Below are 24,568 nucleotides of genomic sequence, written 5' to 3'. Positions count from 1 at the left end.
ACAGAGGAAACTTTCCTCATGCAGTGTTCCCAGTGCTGCAATGTTCCCAGTGTTTTCTACTGTCCTCAAGTCTGCAGGAGGTTCTACAGGCCAGCAAGTACAGCAGAGATCTTTCTTGAGTCAGCAGATCCCTCTGGGGCACAGGGCAGTTAGACCTGTGGCTCACAACCTACGTGCAGGAACCCACCACTGTCTGCCTGAACGGCAATGCAGCTTCAACTATTGCACACCAACTACTTGGTACCCCTAGGGAAGAAGACAGAAGACACCAGGAACCAGACACCTCTGACCTGTTTGGATTTGTTTCCTTTCATTCCAGTGCCGCCTTTCCTCAGCCACTGTGCCCTTTGCTGTTGCACCTTGAGAAAACCAGCTCAATGGCCTCCTACTAGTTCTGTGCCAGCGGGACCTGAGCATGGGACACAGTTACCTACACTAAGAGCACACATTCAGATGACACAGCTTGTGAATGGCAGTTATGGTAAATCTCTTATTTATTCTTCCTAATACTTTCATCTGAAAACAGATTTTTGTCTGGAGTTTCATTCAGTTTTTACAGACTGAAAGAAAACAGCAGAAAGAAAAACAAGTAGAGACAGAAGCACAGCCAGAAACAATTTTTCTCTCAAATGAGAAATGAAAATAGATGATACCATGAATGTAAAAACCAAAAGCCAGGATCAACCCAATACTAAACAGTATAAAACACAGAAACACATACATGCAGCCCAGTGAAAGGACAGAGCAGTGTACAGAGGAAGATAAATTTCAGTTCAGTGACAAAATGTTATATAGCAATATACAAGTAATATTCCTCAGCAAGCTTAAAAGTGTACACTCTCCAGGACAGAAACACCGCTCTGTCATAACTGTAGCATCTGTTTTTGCTCTAAACTAAGAATTCTACCCCTATCCAGTGCAAACTAACAATAAAACAAAGAATTCCCATATTGCTGACTCAACTGTCAAGGTCATATTCCTCCATACCCACTAGCTTTAGGAGAATCCACATAAACAACAGTATTATCCCCATTCATAGACAAGGAAACTAAATGGAAGTGAAGGGATTTGCCCCAAGCAAGGGCAACAGCTAAGGTTCATTATGTCACCAAGTACTTAAACCTTACTAGAGATTTTCCTGTTAGTCTACAGAAAATAGGAGAACGGAAGGACCTCAAGGACAATCACAAAGTCAGTTTGCAAATACCTACCCTTTTTCCTTTTCTAACCCATCTCAGAAAATCATTTCAGACACCTGATACAGCTGCCATCAGCAAAGCACACCAGCTTTACACTCACAAACCAGCACAAATTAGCAGACCAGCAGAATCCCTTCAGAATGGCTCTGACAAGCTCACAAGAACATATTCCACCAGGAACCCATCCCACAGATTTCTCCTCTCCTGATGTGTTCACTCAAACACAGACTAAGCAGCAGGAGCAAAACTTGAGGAGCAAATGTGAAGCTACGTCAGATCAAGTGGGCAAGAAACTGCGATGCTGAGGAGCTTTCATGGAGAACATGCTGGTCCTCTCCTCAGAAAAGCTTCAAGTCTGGGATCTCTACAGTGCTGCAGGAAGGGAGATGTGCTCTCCTAGAGATCCCTGCCATGGCTCCAGGAACAGGCTGTGAAAGAGCAGCAGCCCTGAGGTACCTCTGAAATAGCAGCAGTGTGGGGATGCACAGTGGGGCAGCAAGAACAGAGCTGTGGCACAGATTTGCTCCTCTTCCCAAAGGAACTGAGTCATTCCTTACTGGGTCATGCTTGCAGAGTCTGAGAAACACTAATTTTAATCTCCAGACAGAATACATTATTCTGGCTTAGTGAGATCACTGCCATGGCAGGAATCTGAAATGTGCAAAGTTGGCAAATACCTTTATTATTGTAACAGCAGATTTTTCCAACAGAACTCTACTATTGCATAGAAATAAGTTACATGTACCAAAGATGAAGGTCACAGTGTGAGAAAATAAACTGTCTCAAGGTCACAGGAGCAAACACTGTAGATTTTGGTCCTACTGCTGTCAGAAAACTATGAAACATTAGGAAAACTACTTTGTGAAAACCAAGGAACAAAGTCATATATGCACTACATACACAAGTACTGGTATATCAAGTGCCAAGTTTAACTGATCTGTTACTATCAGTTCATTTAACCAGCAGATGCATTCATACAATACTGCAGTTCAAAATTCAGGGAAATGATACCAAAATCTAGTGTAAATTAAAAAATAAATACACTTCATAAATTACTGAACAGCAATCTGCTTCCCCCTGAATATGTTCCACCCAGCTTCTGGAAAGGTTCCTGCTGAGCCTTATTTAGATAGCTAGCACACAGGGGTGTATAATGCATACTTTATAATAGTTATGTTCAACTACTTCTCATATCATACAAAGAACCAACAGGTATTTCATTATGTGATGTAAATTAATTTGCTAAGTGCAAACAGTAGCTAATAAGTAAGTCTGAAATAATACAGGACTGATAAGCTATTGTAATAAAGGAACAAAAGGGGCAGTAACCCCAAAAGGACAATACACTGAATTAAATACTAGTCAACCTTCTTGGTTTTTGTTCTTTTTACAAAGTTGCAGTTGAAAACTCTAGAGAGCTTCTGGATGCTTACTCACAGGATCTGGTTTCAATCACTTGAAGCAGGGTGAGCCTGGCAGATCTCAACCAGTGTAAGCTGCAGTCCTTTATTCGGTGTTAATTTCACTAATGGTTGCATATAAGAAACAAAGGGAGCAGGAGAAAATACTTTTTTTTTTTTACAGTGTCAGGCAAAGGATATTTACAAAGTGTCCTATAGGCAGGTGTCACCTACTCATTAGATGGTGAATGCATGCTCTGAGAGTGACACATCCTCATAAACAAACGCCCAAGTGGTGCTGGCATCCACATGTGACTGCTTTAGTCATCCTCATTCCTTCATGTTTACTCCTTCAGTGACTCAACTGTAAGCTTCATTTGCTGTGAGAGAAGGGGAGAAAGAGAAGGTAAACTGAGTGCAAGGGCAGTGTGACAGGTTGCACAGATCAGTAGAATCAGAAAGGAGCACACTTCTGAACCAGCTGAACAATAAAACCACACAAAAACATGAAATCCAGATTTGAAACTAAGCCTGCCAGTCTTGTGCCTGACTTTTACAAAAAACACACTTTTAACAGAGGTATTGCTTTTTCCACCAAAAGATTCAGCAAATGTTGATGCAATTTATATGTTAATGAATCCATTATTTTTGTGATGAATAATGCCTCACGCTGAAATTGCCCCCTCTCCCTCAGGCTTGTGATGGGGGGAGCTGCTGCAAGAATGGCAAAATGGCTGGAGGAAATCATTGCTGTGTGGGAACTGTCTTCTGCCCCTCTAGGTAGTACCTGTGCTCAGGACAGTGCACTGTGCAGACTGGCATTGCCACTGCTGCTCCTGGGACTCCCAGCCTCTATCTCTGGTCAAGCCTGATTATGCTCAGGGGAACTGGCAGCCACTTTACCTTTCCTTAGGCAGTGCTGGCTGTTCCCTAAACAGCAGCAGTAAGCACAGACAGGTAGAGCTGATGGGCTTCACTGGAAATCCACCCTTACATTTAGGAAGACATCTATACCAGGTTGGAATTAAGAACGCTTCTCTCTGAATCACAGTTACATTAAAATACAGGATACTCCTTTGAGACAAATTCAGATAAGCAAAATGCTCACCACAATGAAGGACTGTGATACCAGACTCTCAGACACAAATGGGATTAAAAATTAAGTTGCTGATCATTACTTCTTGGAGCAAACATTCATTATGAAGACATGAATACAATTTGCTTAGTCAGCAGGAGAATCTACCTATTGGGCAAGTGGTATGCACACTTTTAAGGCACATTCTCAGAGATGTAAAATTTAAGCTCACCGTGAAGTTTCCAATGCTGCAGAGGGGTTTTGATTTAAGGCAGCCTTAAATATTTCAGTTTTTGAAGGACCTTAAAAGGTCAGTGAACTACTGACATAACACTGCCCCAACTGTTAAGCTGTAACTCTTATTCAGTATTTCTGTATTGCCCTCATTTTTTCTTCTTTTGCTGTTGAACTGAACAAAAACATCCTGTGATATGAGAGGAAGCAGACTGCTATGGTGGTATGTGTTATTTACAATCCTGTTGTTAACCATTATTGTTTTCATCACCTTAGGACATCACTAGAGAGATCTCAATGTGAAATCAGAATAACAATTCCAGGTGTTGAAAATACTTGCTGAGTAAGAGAAACCAGAGCCACTCTTTGAAGCTTTTTGTTGAAGAGGATGTTTCATAACACAGAATTTAGAGGCAATGAAAGCAGAGTTTAAACTGTGCCAAAGGCATTTCTCACACACCACCTGGGGCTACCACCTAAGGGTCTTGTAACATCTGGAAGCCTGGAAAGCAACCTGATATGCAAAGAGCAATTCAGTGACTTCAGTCCACAAAGAAAAAGGTAGAGACAACACTCATAGGAAGGAGACTTCATGGAGACCAGTCCAAAGGACAGGATGAGGAGCAAAGGAGCAAAGGCAAGGAAATGTTGCAATTCAGGAGGCCATAGGCTGGTGTCTGGCACAACTGCCTTCTTCAAGGCAATTTTGGCAGATGTGCAGAGAAACAGACTGGACATGAAAAAATGTGAGTGATCATATGAAGAAATAACTTATGCAGCTTCGAACTCCTGTGTAATTTCCATACCATCCACCCAGTGGTGGACAGACATCTGCTTCTGAATTAAACTTCTTCATTGGATGCTTGTACTTGATTTTATACAAATGTCCCAGTACATATGAGCTATTAGAAAGATAAATAACTAATAATACAATTTAAAAAAATGGAAAAAAGAAATTGCAAATACAGTGGACACATTAATTCAATTTCTATCCCATAACAAAGATACCAGATTTCTTTAACATAACACTATCTTTCCTCTGCTGCTAGTCTGTGCCTGAACCCATTCCAGAACATTACTCTGCATGAGAAACCCCACCTGCAATAATTCTTCTTTACCATTTTCATCTGTATTTCCATGCCATCTATAAGGGAAGTAGAATTAATTTGTGATACAAATATTTACATGATTCTTCATAGCAACAGTGCAAAAAAAAAGCCATAGCTAAATGGTAGAATACAGACTCCTCTTCTGCATCCTGATTCACTTATGTAAATAAACGTACGTATAAAACTACAGCACCTTAATTGAAGTGACATCAAACCCTATCGTAAAAACATAGAAACAGAAGACAGCACCTCAGTTCAGTTCATGATTCATCAAATTCAAACCTAATGCTCTTATTTTAGAATAATTTTCTAAATTATTAGTGTTCTTGTAATTATACAGCGATTGATGAGGAATGTAGGGAACTGGAAAAGAGATTTTTATTCTCTCATTTCTGCAGGGCTTGCTGGAGTCTGGAAAAAACCCAAGCACATGACTATTAACTGTGAGTAGATGGTAACCTGTCCAAAAATTCTGTACAAACAGCACTACTGTCATGTATTTTTTAAGGCCCTCCTAATTTTAACTAACTAACTAGCTAATCTTATGCTAGTATTCTCTTATGGTAACCTTATGCTAGTATATTTAAAATGTATGACAAACAAACATATTTCCCAGCTTCTTCAGTGGGCCAGTGAGTAGGAAGAGCTCTTAAAATAGCTTCACATGCTGCCATGACATACACAGCCTGAGCAAAACCAGTCCAAATCCAGTCACTCTCATATTTCAGGAAATGAATCATAAGCAGTGTGAGAACCCCGAGAGCTGCATATTTCATTTCTCCTTTATAATTTTTAATACCAAAACATTTTTGGCAGCTCCTCTCAGAACCATCAGCATGCAAAATGGGGTGGCACCAGTAGGCAGAGAAATTATTTGCCAAGCCAGGCTGAAAGATTTTTAAATTTTCTTTTACTGTGAAAGGAAACGTTCCTTTTTATTGGGAAAATATTTCTCTGGAACAACATATGGCAAAGGGAGTGTATTTTTTCTCTGATACTGAGAAAGCAAACTGACAAGGTACGTTTTTAAGATCACCTCCCCCGTGATAGTGCCAAAATCTGCGGGCCTGAATTAACTACTCTTCCATCAGATCAACTTTTTTTTTTTTTTTTGGTAAGTTTTAGAACCTTAAAAATATAGAAAAGGAGGTATTAAAATCTACTCAATCTACTTTTCAAACCTGCTAGATACATAATAACAATGAAAAACAACACTGTTGAGGGGTATTGAAAGCTGAACTAACCAATGGCATTAGTTCAGAAATAAGTTGGCACAAGAAACTGTTCTTCATTTGTTATCAGCTGAGGGTTACTAGAGAAACATGCTTCTGTTTTGCAAATGAGGTGGCTGGTGCAGGATAACTGAGGGCGCATCCCTGCTCCCTATCAAGCTAGGCCTGGCTCTGTGCAGCACTTAGGATCACTCCGTGAGGCTGCACCAACTCAACTGTCTGTTTTTAGCAAGACACTTAATGACACTGCATGCAACACATAAGTGAAGCACACGTTTAAACTAATATTAGTTTACTGTAGTGGGGCTATAGTGCAGTTTATTCTAAAATTCTACATTTAGGAATTGCTCTAAATGTTTGTCTGATGTAATTCAATAGATTTGTTATTTCCATTTTATTAAGTTTAGATTTCTTTGTAAAGCACATATACATACAGTACTTTCAGTGGAAATAGCAAAAATTCTTCAGTGTGGTTAACAAATAGGCTTTACCAATTACTTGGGTTTCACTACATTTCAATATCAAATATGCTGAAAGCACTTTAATAAAACATAACAGATACTTTCACACCACAAGTACAGTTGCACACTGTCGTGGTTTAAACCCAGTCAGGTAGCTTGTTCACTCACTCCCAGTGAGTGGTGCCGAGCTGACAACAATCGAGGTCCGTGTCCGTCTCCCCCCCCCGCCTCCCTGCACCGGGGCTCTCCCCTTCCCCGCTCCCGGAGGAACGGGGAGGAGGATCGAGAGAGTGCAACTCCTACGGGTTGAGACAAAAACAGTCCAGCAACAAATCACCACCGCTACTATCAGCTACAACAATGATAAGGGAAAATAACAAGGGAAGAGAATACGATACCACCGGCCAAGAAAACGAGTTCCACCCGGAAGCCCCTGTCCTTCCGGGTAACTCCCAGTTACCCCTCACCCCGGGCATGACGTGCTGTGGTATGGAATACCTCCCCGGCTAGCGTGGGTCAGGCGCCCCATCTCTGCTTCCTCACAGCCTCCCCTCCTCCCTGGCAGAGCATGAGCCTCACAAAGTCCTTGGCCAAACCAAAATATCCTTGTTATCAGCTCTGTTCCCGAGCTGAAAGTCAAAACACTGCACTGCACCAGTTAACACAAAGGAAAAACATGACTGCTACTGCGGAACCCAGGACACACACCAAACCTGGAAATCAGGCTACAGCTCACAGCCAAACCCACAAATTTTAGTACACAGGGTACTAAAGTGTGTGGTTATCAAGGGCTGCTTAGTTTCCAGTTAGAGAGTCCACAGAAGTCTGATCTTGTGATTTAGCACTACAAACAATACTACTTAATGTATGTAAGTAAAAGAAATAGCTACAAAGATGAACTAACAGAAACACACAGTAACACCACAGACCTCAACTAAAGCAGAACCAGTTGAGTCGCCGAGGGATTTACCACCAGCAGTAAGGGACTAGTTTAATCCACAGCTTCACTGGCAGTCCAGGCGGCTTCTGCATGGCACGAGAACTGTAGCCCACTTTCATTTTCAAACCCTGCACACAGAGCTCATGGACAACGGGATGATTTGCTTTGTAGGGCTGCTTTAAAAAAGGACATCATATTCCCACACGTGAAGCCTCATTCTGTCCCTGCAGCTGAGAAGCCTGTGCTGCCCTTCACAAACCCTGCTCTGCAAATCCATCTGTGACCTTCTTTCTGCACAAGAGGATGACAGATAACCCAGCATATCTGCTGTTACCAGTGCTCGTTTCACACACACTCATGATCTAATCACTCTCCACTTTCTTGTATAATTTCTATGGGACAGCCAGCATTTTATCAAGTGGCTCGCAGTCTTTGCATTCTTCACTTCTATTTGTTTGTTTAATGTTAATTTCTTGCTGAGCCCTGTGTCAAATGCTTAGAACACTGTTGTTTTCCAGTATGCTTGGTTCTGGCATTCTCTAATTACTCTCAATTTTACCACTGTGTGTGTTAACACCAACTGCCAATTCAACAACCCTAGGAAAACAATTTGAAAGAATCAAAAGCATTTAGAAGTGAAAATCAATGAAACCAGGAGTTAATGACTCACTGCCTGATGCTTTTCCATATGCATACTGAACATACATATTTGTATATATGAAGAACAGACATGCAAATAGCCACACAGTTAAATATAAAAATGATATAAAGGCAGATGTTTATCAGCAACTTCATTTTCTGCTTTTCCTGTATTCACCATGTAGACCAGCTCATTAGCAGTTTACTGTTACATACGCATCTTTCCCACTTTCTCAAATTATTTATAATATGAAAACATGATGGATATATATGAAAATTATTATTTCCTAATGGTGAACAGTCACATCAAAAGTAGTTTCTTGATGAGCTGTTTACTGACAACGGCAAGAACTGTATCAGCTTGATCTGTAAGCACCAGCCAGCTATAGTAGCGGCAAATTAACATTCACTTCAAAGCTCAGTTAGTCTCTTCCACATCTAGTATTTCATTCTGTGTAAAAGTATAAAAACTTATTTAATGGAAATTTGTTCTCACTGATTATAATGGTGGGAAGTTGTGGTAACTTCATATCTAGAACCACAAATCTTCCCTCAAGGTTTTTGTGTGGCATTAAACGCTCTTTTCAGGGAACAGAGCTGAAGGACTTTATGTCTAAGGTAAATTTTAGCCTGATTTCTGACTCTGAACAGTTTTTCATCAACCTCTTAGTTGCTATAGCTAGAGATGATAACTAACTGATGCTTGCTTACAGTAGTGATAAACAGCTTCTAGTATACTCCTGTTTATAAATTCCAGGATTTTTGTGTCATACCACACAGCCACACTATAACACTGAATGCTTACTTTCAGTAACTCATCCTGTACAACCCTCAAGTCTTCTTGAAAGCTATTGATTTCCAGAATGCAGTTGCCCCCCTACTGAAGTGATATGACAGCAGACTTGTAGGAACATTTGCACAGCTTCCTTATTTATCAGAGCCAAGACCAATGGCCCTGTGATACTGCAAACCAGAGAAAACAATTCTCTAAGAAGCAAAGCCATTCATGAACATTAAACCACCAAAATGCTGGTTTTTGATGAAAAGGTGAGAAGAATTTAAACTGAAAATAACAAAGAAATGCTGAATTGTGTAGCTCTCACGAAAAGGGCTCTGTAAGCAATTACAATAATTTTGAAGACTGAAAAGATACCAAGCACTGTACCTATTATTCTCCTTACCTATAGGCTGCATCTGGAATACTGTGTCTAGTTTTGAGCCCTCCAGTATAAGAAGAATACTGATCAGCTTCTCCAAGTCTTGTCATGGGACATAAGATGGGCAGAGAGTTGACGCACATGCTCTGTGAGAAAAAGGCCGAGCCACCTGCCAGTATCTACAAGGAGGTTAGCAAGGAGATGGAGCCAGGCTCTTTGCTGAGATGCACAGCAACAAAACCAGAAACAAAGTGGCCAAAGAAATAAGCCAAAAAACCCAACAAAACCAAAATTCGCAAGGTTAACTAAACACTAAGGGGTGCAGGGAGGTTCTGCAGTCTCTATCCTCAGAGGTTTTCAAGATCCAACTGGAAAAAAACCCAAGCAATCTTGTGTGAATCTGGTGTTAACCCTGCTTTGAGCAGGGGGTTGGAGTAGAGACCTTCTGAGGTCCCTCCCAGGCTGAGAGATTTTTATAGTTGTTCCTACAGGAACTGTGACAGAGAGGTTTGCCTGGACTCTACAGATACAGAGTGGGAATTTGCTGCAACAATTAGCAGATAACAGCCAACAGCAAAAAAAAAAAGGTAATTCTGTTCTTTCCTTTCTTGTATGCTTAATTCATGGCAGAATACTGTGTACAAAAAGCTAGTGTTAATGAAACAATAAGCTTGCAAAACTGGTAAGTGCAGAGTCAGGAAACTTGCAGATTCACACAATACGTGCCTTGGAGTATTATGCCTGATTAATAGTGCTGTGAGCCACAGCAGACAAAGCAGCCTCACTTGTACATTTTTTTCCCGATCTACTTCATATTGTCTCTGATTTAAGTTGCAAAGTATCAATTAATACTCATTACAATATTCTTGTGGTATTAGTCACCCTTTGCTGAACCTTATTTTAGTTCAGTAGATAGCACAAAAATGTGGAAATAGTAGTAGAAGACCCATAGTATCACAGTATTTTCTTCAGAAGTATAGATTATGTATTCTGACCTTCAGAACATTTAAATTATTTTTATCTTGTTTTAGCCCATACTTTTTAAAATTCACTTCACCATAACTGGTCATTTAGTTGCAAAGTGAAAGATAAATACACAACATTAAACAGTATGTGTGAATGCTTTAATTGCACTCACAGATGCTGGATCAGCCTAACAGATGTTCTCTCCTCTTTAGCTTATACAATTACTTCTCATGCAATAAGCAGCTAGTTCATAGATTTTGGAGTCAGAAATTACTGACTAGCCAGGAAAGCAATAACGCAAAAGCATCCAAAGTAACATGACCCTGATCCTGTCTTGGAGCAGAGGGGTGGGTTGCACAGTCCTATCAGTCATGTTTCTTTGACCTGGGGCAAACAGACTTTACTACAGTTTAAGGATGCAGTCTGTCCCTAGGTTAACAGCAAGTTAACAATGCTCTAATAACTTCAGGGTGAGCTATGATAGAATTTATTTTTTCAGGACTTCTGGTTAATGCTAATTACCAGCTTGCAGGTACTAGTTACAATCAAGGAAAAATGGGTCAAACAAACTATCCGTCCTCTTTGAAGTTTAACAAGCTTACACACTAAGCAGGATGCTCCTGAGTAGGCAGTTACCCTTCTTGAGAGTTTAACTAGGCAGCACTTTTTGAGAATTTAACTAGACTTCTGGACATTCATATATAGGGGTATGGACATGCCTGACACCAAAGCACAACTGCACACGTAGCTGAGTTAGCCTTATACCAACTGTAATAGCAGTAGCAGTGCCTGGCTAAGAACCAGGTTGCTCAGTACATGATAATTTACTCCTTAAGCTCACGTGCTATGCACTCATCCTGCCTCATGATTCAAGAGGCACAGCTGAGAAATAGCAAGACCAGCAAAGCAGAGTCTGAAGAAACACCAGCACCGGTGGCGACGGACTGGAATGTGGTCTGTGATAGCCAGCACTCCTTTCTCCTCACATGGGAATGATTTAGTGCTCAGGTGACACACCTCACTACAGCTTCTGAGAGAACATACATTTTGGTCTAATGCTTTCAAGACACGCAAAGTTATTCCATTTTTTTTCCATCTTAAGGACAGGAGGGACCTGCTGGGTTACAGACAGATTTTGTGGGAGGCTTGTGTGTATAACCCAGCAGGGTTTGTGGATCTGTCAAGAACCCTACTCAGTTTCCAAAAAAAAAAACAAGTGGTAACAACAACAAACATTACTCCTCTATTCAGGGAATTAATGACGTAGTCCAGATTGAACTTCAGGTATGAAACTAAGAACCCAGCTTCAGAGACTATATTTGGAAATTTCTGTGACCTAAATCGAATATAAATAGCAGATAAACACAGAGGGTAGGTACATGGCTGTGTTCTGTCCTGCTACCACAAACCAGCCACAACACTGCAGGCACACCTCTCCTGCAGTACGCAAGAAGCTCCAGGCTGAAAAATAAGTCAGATAACTTCAGAGAAATCACACAACTGAAAAGCAAAAGTAGAAAATATTAAAATACACTTGAAGTATAAACCAAATGTTTAGAAATCAGACTTCCACACTAAGTGCTGGGCAGACACATAGCAAAAGCGACCAATGTTTTGAAGGTTTTTTTTCTAAGAAGGAATTTGCCTCTCTGTTTATCTGCCATTATCAACATGGAAAGCAAGTTTAATTTTGAAGTTATTGTTACCATAGTATTAAAAAAACATTACGCTGCAGTAAAGCAGGAAAAACTATTAAATGTTTAAATCATTTGGTGAAGAATTCTACTAAAGAGTTTAACAGGCAAGGAATCCAAGAGCAGCCAAAGGGGCATGCCAGATCATCTTACTTTACTTGTTCACCTCCGCTGTAGAGGCTCTCCTGCCCCAAGTACTTCATCCTCATAATATGATTTCCAGTAATATTTTCATTCTTCTCTTTCTTTTCAAAGCCAAGCTTTCTTCTACTTCCTCTGGGGGCCCTGCTATTGCCTAATCACAGCCCAATAAGAAGTAATCAACATAGAGCTGGTAACCAATTGCTAGTTACAGTGTTTTTATAAACATTCTGAAAAAAACTAGTTATACCAATTTTAAAGTGTATCAAAGGTCTCTACACAGATATTTTCAGAATGGCAATGATACCAGACAGAATTCCTTCTTCACCAAAGACACCTGTGACAAGGCAAATCCCCTTCCACCAAATACCCTGCTCCTTGGGAAGACCATGCACACATGAGTTAAACAGTGGACTAAACAAAAGTACTGATCAGTTACACATATTGATTTGCTTTTAAAAATACAATTAAGTTGATACCTATCTGATCAGATAAAGTCAATTATGCAAATTAGTTATGGCAGATTTATGGTTTAATCTGACTCAGGGAGTTTGTTAACTAAGAACAGAGGATGAGAAAATATAATGGGGAACTACATGTTAGCTCTGCTCTTTGCTTTATCCTGGGCATCTGCTTATTGCCACTTTGAGGCTTGGCTTACAGAAACCCTTGATCTCATAACCCTTATGCAGACGTACACATATACACAAAGGACACATATAGCTTATTAAACTTGCCATTTTCATTGAAGATACACAACTGGATATGAAGCATTACTCTTACAGAACTACAGAAGATTATCTAATAAGCATGTAGGAGAGTCAGAATTAACTTTCCTTGAACAGATATTTTGAAAATGAGTATAAGGTTGGTTTGGTAGTTTCTAATTTTCCATTTCTTCAAAATGAGTAAGGTTATACCAGCTGACATAGTCCTAAATACAGGTATAACAATATTTATGAATTACTCTGTAGTCATTTGAAACAACTTAGCACAGGGGTAAAGGTCTGGCTTCCTTGAAGGCAGTGGCAAAATTCTTGCTTACTTCTGTGAAGTCAGACTTTATGTGCTTCCTATGATATGAGTGAAGAAAACAGTTTTCCTTTTTTCCAACAAATCAGTGGAAAGAACATCTCTTTGCTACAGGTTGTTTGCCACATTTGTTCAGATGGGAAGAGATGTAGTGCTCATTTGGTCTGCCTGCTTTTCACTACAACAAGGTACACCAGTGAGGTACCACCACAGCCTAGGTGCTCTTCCTCCGTAGCCCCCTTTACAGAGCTATCTGTATTGTTGCCAGGGACCCGAACAAATTGTTATGGTTTTCTGCCTCTAATACTATCATCAATTTCTTTGCAAAGTTTTATGAAGTTATTTTGCAATAAAAAGCAAGCTATGTAAAATTAAAGCTGTATAATAGCTACTACTTTCAGGCTGAAGACAAAATAATATTTAAGCAGCTTTATAACATGAAGACAAACAACAGTCTGTAGATATGCTAAACACTATTGTGTCCTCTGTTTCCAAGATCTGCTTTAATGCCTTGGAATACCCTGCAGACTGGAAAAATGTGGGAATGATTTCTCAGTACTTAATTTCATTATTTTCAAGGCTTGAGAACCCCATAAATCTCATTTGCTCCCTGCTAACTTAAACTTTGTGCAAAACAATACATAAAGGCATAAGCAGATTACTTGTATTATATAAAATACATATAAATTTATGAGAATTTAATAACATTGTAATTTACTCCATATTTAATAACACTGTCATTTTAAAACTCCATATTAAAATTGTTGCCGTCTAAACATAATACTGAAATTATTCTTCTACTTTTTCAACCCAAACCTTGGTCTATGCAGCCCTTCCATTCACAGAATTAGTCAGTTTTCATATGCCTCCTCATTTTTTTTCCTGCTTTTTCTTTTCTGTAAAGTGATTTTGCTTTCTTTATTAAAGAATTTTGCTTCCTTTCCTTCTTTATTTCTTGTTGATTCTCTGACTTGTGTTCTAGTGTCCTAGTTGCACCGTCTCCCTTACATTTTTTTATTTCCAATTTCTCCAAGCTGAGAAATTGCTCCCTTCTGCATCTAAATTCACTGGTTGGTAAGGGCCAAATCTGCTGGCAGAAAAACTGCCAAGAGGACTGGTCCCTGAGGCTGGCTGCTCCCTGGTGGGAAGAGAGCCACACTTCTTCCACTCCCATCACCCTGCTCTGCTTTTCAGGAGCAGTGGGAAGGAAAGGAGGAACAAAGTACTGCCGGCACAGCCCCACTTTGCTGCTCTGCTCTCTGGATAAAGCCTGGCAACAAACTGAAGCCTAGAAATAAATGTGTTGAACAGAAATATATTGCTTCAGTCCAGCCTCTCTTCTAGACTGACTTTCTTCTTTTGCTTCAATGGAAATTAAAGCTAATGGTGCCAGCTTCAGCATGCACTGAGGGATTAACTATTGTGATTCATGTTAAATTGCCACACTAATTTAATTCTATCAGACCTCACAGCTTTACTTTGAAATGGTTCTTATAAATTGCAAAGTGCTTTTATTGGGTATCCTGAGTTACCAGTACCATCACATTCCTATTTCCCCATTTTCATCTATCACAACAATAAAGATATTATCTAGCTTGCAACCACAAATATCTAAAATAATTTCTCAACATAATAGCTGTAGCACATTAAATCTCTGTTCTATTGCTACAGAAACATTGTACAACATTACCATTTGTCAGAAAATACATGTTGGTTTATAGATTTTATAGTAAGTTCATAAAAATAGGTTGTTGCATCTGTCACCCCCCCCCCCCCATTTTAAAAAACATGCCAGTAAGTGCTGTCCAAGGACTCTAAATAAATGTTTAAGACATCATATGATTTTGCATCAGTAAAGTGAGTTAATATTACCCCATGAGTCACCTAGTTAATTCTGTAAATTTATGTGATGGCATAAGATGGAAGGTAAACACACATTTCCACAGATCCTTCAGGGCAAATCAAATGTGCGAGCTGGGACAGGACAAATAATTACAAAATATTAACAAGCTGCAAAAATCCATTTTCTGCACTCTCAGCTTGGTATTATGTCAGTGCTCACATGCTTATGCTTCCTTCCTGGTGCTGGGGACAGCGAGAAAGCAAAGACTGAAAATTCCATGTATGATAATGGTACCAACAGAACTGCAAAAGCCATGGCAGTCAGCTACATCCTCTTCTAATAACACACAAATGTAGCAAAAGATTTCTTCAATAATCTAAAGTAAATACTTCCCACATACTAAAAAAGAGTGCATCATTTTACTTATTAATAGGAAATAACAGTAATTAGCAGTGTAAGGAAATACATCAAAGGAAAAGAGTAAACCCAGTAAAAAGAAACTGAATTGTAGGCTATGATTTACAAGGGTGCATCTACAAAAGGAACTCAAGAGCATCCAAACACACAGATTCTCAATTTCTCTCTCTGTACCTGTATACTGCATCCATCCCTATGTAAAAATATATGGAAAAAAAAATCAAACACATAGAAGAAAAAAGACGATTTTAGCAATGCAGTTTCATAGGAATGAGCAGTGTTGGCATAAATACTTGTATATAAAGGGGCATTATCACCAATATTAACAGGAGGCTGTCAGGCTTTGGTTTCTATGTGCTGGTTTTTGCTACATGTTACTCTGTGTTACTAAGTAGTAATCTCATACATAAATAACCTTGAAATAATTATATTTGAATATTGCAATCTTATTAACTTTTGATCAAATAAATGTATTGTACTGAAACTGCCACATGCTGAACCTGTTTCTTGACTGTGTTTAACCCTTCTGCAACATGGGAATAACCACAAATACTATTGGAGAAAATACATAAATAACACCTTAACAGAATTTTCTCTCTTACGTAATCTGCACAGATTTGACTAAAATAAAAGAAGTCTTTGTCCTGTGCTAGTGAATGAATCTTTTTCCTTGATTTCTGCTGATCAGTGAAAAACTAGGAAAGAAAATACAACTCAGAATTACTAAAATCCATATAAATGCTCCTGTATTAGACGTTTATGCAACAAACTGGAACACCCTCAGTGGCATTTAAAATAATCTTGTTTTTTGAAGCAGATATGAAAATTCTTTTGATGCGTGACATCAGCTTAATACTAACTGATATAGAAAGCAAGCATCTGCTCCCATTAATCATTATTCCGAAGTTTTTTGTTCACTACATTTCCATATACTTCTCAGGGAAACAACAGGACTGATTACTCCCAGAAAAGTAACTGGATGAACTAATTAACACCTTGCTCTAGTAATTTCAACATCATCAAGTTAAAAACAAGTAAGGGAAGCTCTGGGTGTGCCCCACCTGCAGAAAAAAGGTGTCTTCTTACCACATGTGAAACTTTGAGTTTCTAAACTAGGCAGACCAACTAAATTCTGGGCTTGCTCAACAGTACTTCCATCAACCCAAACCCATCTGTCATTTCATTAAGATTTTACCTCACCACTGGTTACCAAATGTTACCTAAATCTGGTAAGAACAGACCTTTCCAGCTCCCCAGAGATGACCAAACCTTTTTCAAGAGACAGACTAATTTGATAGCATCTCTCAAGTCAGAAACAAAACAGCAATTGTGTTATTCTTTTATATACATATAGGAGTACTTTAAGCTTCTGAAAAAATTCATCAGCATAAGAAGATGCTGCTAAGAAACCCCATCCTTTCAGTGAAACAGGCTTCCTTAGTTTTTCAATTTATTTAAACCATTCAAGCAAAGAGGGCACTAACACAGAGCTTCTCTTCAACAAATATCCAGCAATCCCAGTTTTGTTTCAGGCAGCCCTGCTTCAGTGGCACGTGAAGTTGTCTTTAAACATCCAGGGCTGTGTTGCTGCCCAAGCTTTTTCAATTCTTTTCTTCCTAGGTAACCAAAAGCAGTTGACAGGCAGAACTGTACAAAGCTTTTGCAACATGTATGACCAAGCAGACAGTGGCGACCTGTATATGTAGCACAGATGTCCAGAAAGACCTCTGGGGCAGGAACTTGTGCATTTTTATAGAGCTAAGGCAACAGAAGTCATAATGTGCACAAGCCTTTGAAGTGCTATAACTATATAAACACTGCAATATAAATAGGTACCTATCACACAGTTCTTTTGTCTCAATGTCTGACCTGAACCTTAAAAACCTGGGTTTGGTGAGCCATTCTGGAGGAGGTAACATCTCCTACATAACAGTTACCAAAATAGCTATGAAGACTTCTAAAATCCTGCAACTTTTTCCTCATTCTTTCCTACCAATGGAGTCAGCATACACATACATCTGCTAAACCTTCAAAATATTTTATCTGCAATGAAATTTAAACTCCTTCTAACATGTCTTTGAACTAACTATGATTGGTCACATCACCGAAAGTTTGATCAACCAATCTGGATATCATTAGAGGAACGTCACTCAAAATACCATCACATTTTTGCCTAGTTTTTTAGTCATGGTTTTATATTATCCCCATTTACCTGTGTATCAAATGTAATCAGCCTCTGTACAAGGTAGCTAGTACTGCTATGGCTGGGCCAAAAGCAATGAATGCCCATGCAGTAATGCCCTACCATGTACTGCTTATTTCCCCAAACACATTCCAAGGCAATAGAAAAACAAACCAGTATGAATTATATTATCATCTGAGGAAGCACATAAAAAGAAAAAAGAAAAGATTCTCCTAAGAAAAGAAGGGAATTGGACAAAAAATTCACCTGGGTGGGGAAGGAAGGCAGCAAAGCCTACAAATGAGGGGGGGGAAAATACAACAAACAGGACAACTAAACTAGATTTCAGATTCTCCAAATGTTTTTTAGGAAGGCAAATCTTTTTCAATTCATTTCACAGGATATACATCCATAAGTAGCACACATTACACCTATTACTATGTGAATAACCTAGCAAACTACACAGGAGCATAATGCTCTGAAATGATTTCTGAAGTCTTAGTTGCTGACAATAGAAAAAGGTACTGTAGCACCTTAACTTATAAAATATTCCATTTGTTTCTAGTCCTGCTTTTCCATTTAATTTTAATATATTTTAGTAAAACTTTAAAATACAAGAAAGCTTTAAAAAGTATCTGCCTGAATTTAGTTCTTTTGCCAGATATTTTACTCCAGGCTTCTCTAATTCCTTTTATATGAAGTGGAACCTTAGAAAGCACGCTTTGATATTCAGAACCTAACAGTTCTATTGAAACCTCTTGACAGCCTGCTTCTCAGAAGCAAAAATACATTATCTCACCAAAAGACCTGTTCTCTTTTGCATATAGCTACCTAGCACTGCATGCCATGTTTCTTGTAATTCACAGAACTGCACAACAGAATAGGAGAAGTTATTCTTCTGGTTAAGCATATAGCTATTTATATAACGGTAAGATGCTTTCTATGTACATAAATGAATTTGGGGTTTATGAAAATTCCCTCTGAGGGAGGGAATTCCAGTCTCTTATCAAATAAGTACAGAGAAGCAACATAATATTGCTTCTGAAACAGCAATACCAAGTCTGATACATATGCGATGATGTATATATGCCTGTCTACAGAAAGCTACAGTATATGCCCCATGATTTCAAAACATTTCTAGCAGATAATTACATATTTTTGTCAAGTCAATGTATGTCAGACACTTCAGTTCAATACTTACTTCAGGAAAAGAAGGTTCAAGGATCCTGTTTTGTCCACTTTATAAATTACCTCAGAAAACATTTTACAACTTCATAATCTGTTAAAGATATAACATCCAGTCTTCTGTATTACTAATAAAAATGGTTACTCTCAGCTTGGCAAATACACATTTCTTGTAGCTTTTGAATTAACTACACACTAGGCACCAAGCATCTAAAATATTCCCCATGCTAACTGAAAAGAATGCTGCATACTAATTAAAGACTGACATGCTCTTTGACCCCAACCATCTTTCCTTGAACACAAAACCTCTTGCATTTCCCAAATGTCAAGTCTCACTGCTTTTCCATAGAAGCATACAAGACTTCAAATGCAGCAGACATGCTGGGTTTATAAGGTACCAGAGGAGGATGAGAGAAAGACAAGAAATGCTTGTATGTTGATTTTGTAGATACTCAAGTTAAAAGCCAAACACCCTTCATGAACATACCCAGCCTCATTTGCTCCACTTAATGGGCTCCCTATTTTGCTTGCATATTGAAAAAAATTTTCACTGAAACTAACCTTTTATTCATTTTTCTTTGTTTAATCGCTTCACAATTTAATAATTTCATAGTTCAGCTACTGTTCCAATAAAAGATGGTCTGTAATAGATTTGCTGGCAGTCTGAACTACATATAGGTTCTGTCCAGAATGGCATTTTCCCCAGTCTTGTGCTAGAAACAAATCTGATTTTTATGAGAAAATACAATAGTAATTAATGTATTTTATACATCCATTTCAAGTGTTTTGTGAGGTATCATCCTACCCTGAGCTTCTCAATTCCCTAAATATCTGCCTTCCCCTCAGGTTTGTTCTGAATACATTCACATTTTGTACACACACTAAATGTCACCTTCCAGGAAGACTAACATGTGCTATCCTTACGCACTTTCACACAGTGGGTGCATATTCATAATGAAGTAGATAATTAATACTGTTTTGCTTATCCAGTTCCTAAAGAATTTGTATGTGCCCTGTTCCCTCACACTAGACAAGAAAGGTTTCTGAAGTAGATAAATGGTAAATTTGCATATCGACAAAACACTTCTGATAACTCTGATTATTAATGTGGAGCTTTCTTTCCTCTCTTCAATGCCTGTCCACATGATCATTCACATTGTCACTGATTCAAAGCGGTATCCTCCCACATATTCAGAGTTGACTAGGAGTTAGATTTTAGATTCTTTCAGTTGCAGAGATAACACAGGTCTGCCAAGAATAGCTTTGTTCTGGATGTCTCTGAAAGGGAGCAGTTTGGTAATATGGTAGCAAACAAGGGGGTTACTTTTCAGATGCTAGGACCACAGAATTTTCTGTGAGGTCAATGCTTTAATTTGAACACTGACGTGTGCTCCTGGGTAACCGCAGGCAAGTATCTCATCGCAAAATCTGATGACTTCTTAACCCGTTAGCCTCCCCAGTGATAGGCTTATACTGAGTGTAGTAATCTTCAGTAACCAAAACATCAAAGTAAAATAAAAATCCCAAGCTCAAGTGTTCTAAGCACATGTGCATGCACATTGTAATAGGCATCTGGACAAGCAAACAACAAACATAACCACACAACTTGAACTGACAAAATTAATTGCTACAGAATAATCATTATATAATTCCTCTTGAAATATCAAGCTAGTCTCTGAATTTCAGTGGTGGACAGCAAGTCTCCAAAAATCTGCAACTTTCACACCTGAATCAGATGTTTAAAGGTCCAGGGCCATGTAGGAAGGGACCACATAAATCCTGAGGAAATCAGGCTTTGATTAGGTTACTCATAAGCAGATTTTGTGCACAATGAGAACACACCAACAGACAAGTTTACTGTACAAGAAGTCAATCCAATCTCCTTCACAGTATCTGCCCCTGTACAGACTTGAGAAAAGTACTTCTTTCCTTTCCCTGCTTACAACCTGCATTTATCAGAGTTCTGCCAATTTCACTAGCCTCTCAGCCTACCGGTACTCAATTTTCTGATTTTTTTTTTAACTAACTAAAAAAGACCATAAAACTCTATATGTCCTTTTTTGTCTCTAAATTAAAGTTACTCTTCTATTTGAAAGTGCAAGCAAGTAAAGAAATTTTAGAACATTTTCTGAAGAATAAAATTAGTGAAAGCATATGACAGAAGGAAACTGTCAATAACAATAATCAGAGTAACTACATCTTACTGCTTTGACAAACTTGAAAACACTCACAGTTTATAGAAATTTAGTTCTCCAAGGAGCCCAGAGAATAATATCTACCATGGCAACCAAGCAAGCAGTCTTCTGGCACTTTCTGAATGAGTATTTAGGGGGAGATTAATTCAATACTCCAAATGATGAAAGGGCTCTTGAGATCCATAACCGTTTCCCACAAATTACCCTGATTGTACAACTGGATGTTTAGAACAGATTGCACATTATCTATATTGAACTAGAGCATTCACAGCAAATTTATATGAAACAGATTAAGCCCACATGATGTGTCCCACTACTTTCACCCACTCCTTTCAGGGTGTTTACAAAAATGGGTATTTTATTAAATGGATCACTGTGGTTTTGCAGAATGTATTTTTAAGCTTATCTATATTTAGAAGCTACTGTAAGTCTTTGTACTATACAACTTTGAAATTTCTGAAATGTGTAAAAGCATAAAAAGCTTAAAACCCCCAAACAATATAGTATCTAATCAGACAGCAGAAAGACTGCCACATAAGTGAGCATTATAGTCTTTTTCATGCATTTCATGCTATTTTGAATTTACTGTGCATTCCAGTGATGACATACCTCAATAAATAATAATGTGCCTTCCCACTTACATGTATCAAACCACTTTTTCCATCATATGCAGCATCTCATTAGCACCAGACAGGTCAATGAAGACAAGTGTCTCATGAAAATATTTTAGAAGAGTATATAAAATATCTAGCTGCTTCATCAGAATCCGAATTACTAACGGAATCTTGCCTCCCAGGATAAAAGTAATCTGGTATTTTTGCTGATTTCCTAGTGCAAACAATCCTACTGTACAACATACGTAACAGAGGAAACTTCTAATAAAACAAGATTTATAGTGCAAACACATTTACAAACAATTACAGACTAAAAGAGAGAGTCTCAGGAAAGCAGAAACATATGTTGTCTCTTCTGACACCACTGCAAGTTCTTCTCCGCAGACTAGCAATGTTTAAGAAACAGCACTTCGCTTGCTGTATCAAGCAACTAGCTTTCACTTGTTTGCAGTAACACCTGGATTGCACAGATTGTTACGGAGCACGTACACCTAAGTATCAGTCTTAGCCAGTCTGGTGAAAGTTACTTAAGGTTAAGGATTGTCAATTCAGTTTTGGCAACTGAAATGAATGTAAGGTCAACTTTTCAAAAATTTCTAAAGGCAAGACAATTTGTAGTGAAAGACAGTGGAAATTAGACAATCCACCACCATTTCTAACCCACTTCAGCTTTTGATTACATTATCACACATTATATCTGCAAAATCTCTACCTTCTTCACATCTCAGAATACACTAAGTAGGCAACAGAGAAACAGAAAGTAGTGAGTGTAATTACAATGTTCCTGATATAAGCCTTATGTATGACTCCCACTTATTTGCAGATGAAACATATCTGAATCTTCACTGCTTGAGTACAGATTGTGCTTTACATTGTGTAGAGAGGACCTGTATACCCTGAATAAGAAACAGCATGTAAATCAAGGAATAGTGGTTAGGTTCTAAGCAAAGAAGAAAATATTCATCTTGCCACTAACATGAAATGCAAATAAATACCTATGAATAAATATAAAAATATAAATAATTAGAAATGAAAATAAAAATAAGTTTAGGTAAAGCAACCTCCCCCACTGAATATCATTTAACTTGCCACAGACTGAGATAGGACTTTTGGGGGGAACAACCCCCAAAACTCTATTCCAGTACAGCCTGGAGTAATGAGCCAGAGCACAAGGTACAAAACTGGTTTGACAAGTTCCCTTCAATTCACTACTTCTCAGTTTCAGCTGTACTTCACAATCATTATATCATTAACAAACCTTCAGTCTCCATTTTGGTATTGATAATTCATGCTGCATTAAGTTTTAGGTCTTTCAAAACACTGGGCATTCTAAGCACCAAACATCATCAAAAAACCCCTCTGGGCTAGATCTCTTCAGAGTGGGAGGCTCTCAAATCTAATGGAGTTGTCTGGTAACTCCAGCTGAAGACTTCCGTGCTTCTCGACGCTCACAAGAAGTAATGAAGTGAAACAGATTTGTACATTTCACCATTTAGACTCAACAGGAAAGCTACAGAGGTTTTAATACCTGTATTTTAGAAAACAACTGAGGCTTTTAAAACCGTTACAGCGATGGCTCTCAGAGAAGTATATCTGCTGATTAATAAACCTCCAAAATGAAGCAATCTTTTCTGCATAAAGAGAATTAAGTAGGTTACAATTTCAAGTTAATCTATTTCCATGGAATTAGAAACTGTAATTTAAGAAGTCTGTCCCCAAGGATTTTCAGAAGTACTTACATTATTCAGCAAATCGCTTCTCACCAACAGTACTGCATCAAGACGATTATTTTCCAAAACTACTCTTCAGTTCACAAACAAGCTAGACAAATCTCCAAAATGTGTTAAGAGTTTTAATCTGCACATTCATGAAATAAAACATGTAACTAGAGAGCAAAGAATCATTCGCAAATGAGAAACCTGTCTCAACACCAAATTCCTGTCTCCATGTCATGCTTCCATTCATCCAACCCTCTCTTCCATCAAAAAAACCCCACCACCATAAACATCACTCTTAAAACAATCTTTCTACTTTGTCCTTTTGACTTTATTATAATTTTCTTCATCTAACTGTTCCTTTGCATGAAATGAACTTCTGCCTTTCAGAAGTCTGACGATTTATTCAGCACCCACTTGCTCCACTCAGACATGGAGAGCTAACTCCCACCGTTTTGTAAAAGAAATGCCGTCACTGTTTCCTTGCTAGCATATTTCTCCCCACAGAATCATCATTCTTTCATGTTGCCACACAGGTATGGAAAAGCCCTCTGTTGAGCATCTGTAAAAAGTTTCCTGAAATCACTTCAGCTGTATAAAGAACATTTCATAAAAGCATGATCAGGCATGAAAAAGTCATCACGATCATGTGTTCCTTTAGGGCTAAGAGCTCTTCATTAGATCCCACTTTGATTAGATCTGGTAAAATAACTTATTATTTTTTTTTACCACATCCTCCAGAGCCTAATTTTTGCTATCATTCTAAAATTGTAGCTTAATGTAACAGAAAGTATTACATGAACTTAGCTATAAATATCACCATTTGTCTCCTATAATAGTCACAATGAAAAACTGGAAATGCAACTGTAACATACTTAGAATATAGTGCTGGAAAGTAATATATTTTGTAGGAGTGTCTTCTGTCTTTTGTAGTCTTCTTACAGCTGAGTAAGGATGTATTGAGAGCTGCATTCCGCATTATGAAAGTTTTGTAATTCCAAAGATTTTGACTGAATGTAGAATTTACATTTAGAAAGATGTGCTCTGAAGCCAACCTTGTCATTTAAACACCCTGTGTGTCCTTAGGAACATGGCTGATTGTTGTCTTGGAAACAAAGACTGCTCTCTAGTGTGTTCA

At 38.4% G+C, this 24,568-nt stretch overlaps 1 protein-coding gene across 3 annotated transcripts in view; it reads right to left on the bottom strand.

The window, feature by feature from the left end:
* Positions 1-2,687: 2,687 nt before the first annotated feature.
* ANO10 (anoctamin 10) overlaps positions 2,688-24,568 on the bottom strand; it is a 120,133-nt gene continuing 98,252 nt past the window's right edge. For all 3 annotated transcript variants that reach the window (XM_062603557.1, XM_062603559.1, XM_062603558.1), the window contains one exon: positions 2,688-2,979. In XM_062603557.1, coding sequence (XP_062459541.1) covers positions 2,944-2,979 — 36 coding nt within the window. In that variant the 3' untranslated portion in view covers positions 2,688-2,943. The remainder of the gene's footprint in view (positions 2,980-24,568) is intronic.

The sequence above is a fragment of the Pezoporus occidentalis genome, unplaced genomic scaffold (assembly GCF_034315485.1).
Source record: "Pezoporus occidentalis ecotype Australia unplaced genomic scaffold, CSIRO_AGI_Poc_V1 ctg80, whole genome shotgun sequence".
Taxonomy (NCBI): Eukaryota; Metazoa; Chordata; class Aves; order Psittaciformes; family Psittacidae; genus Pezoporus; species Pezoporus occidentalis.
This window is presented reverse-complemented; position numbering and strand designations above follow the sequence as displayed.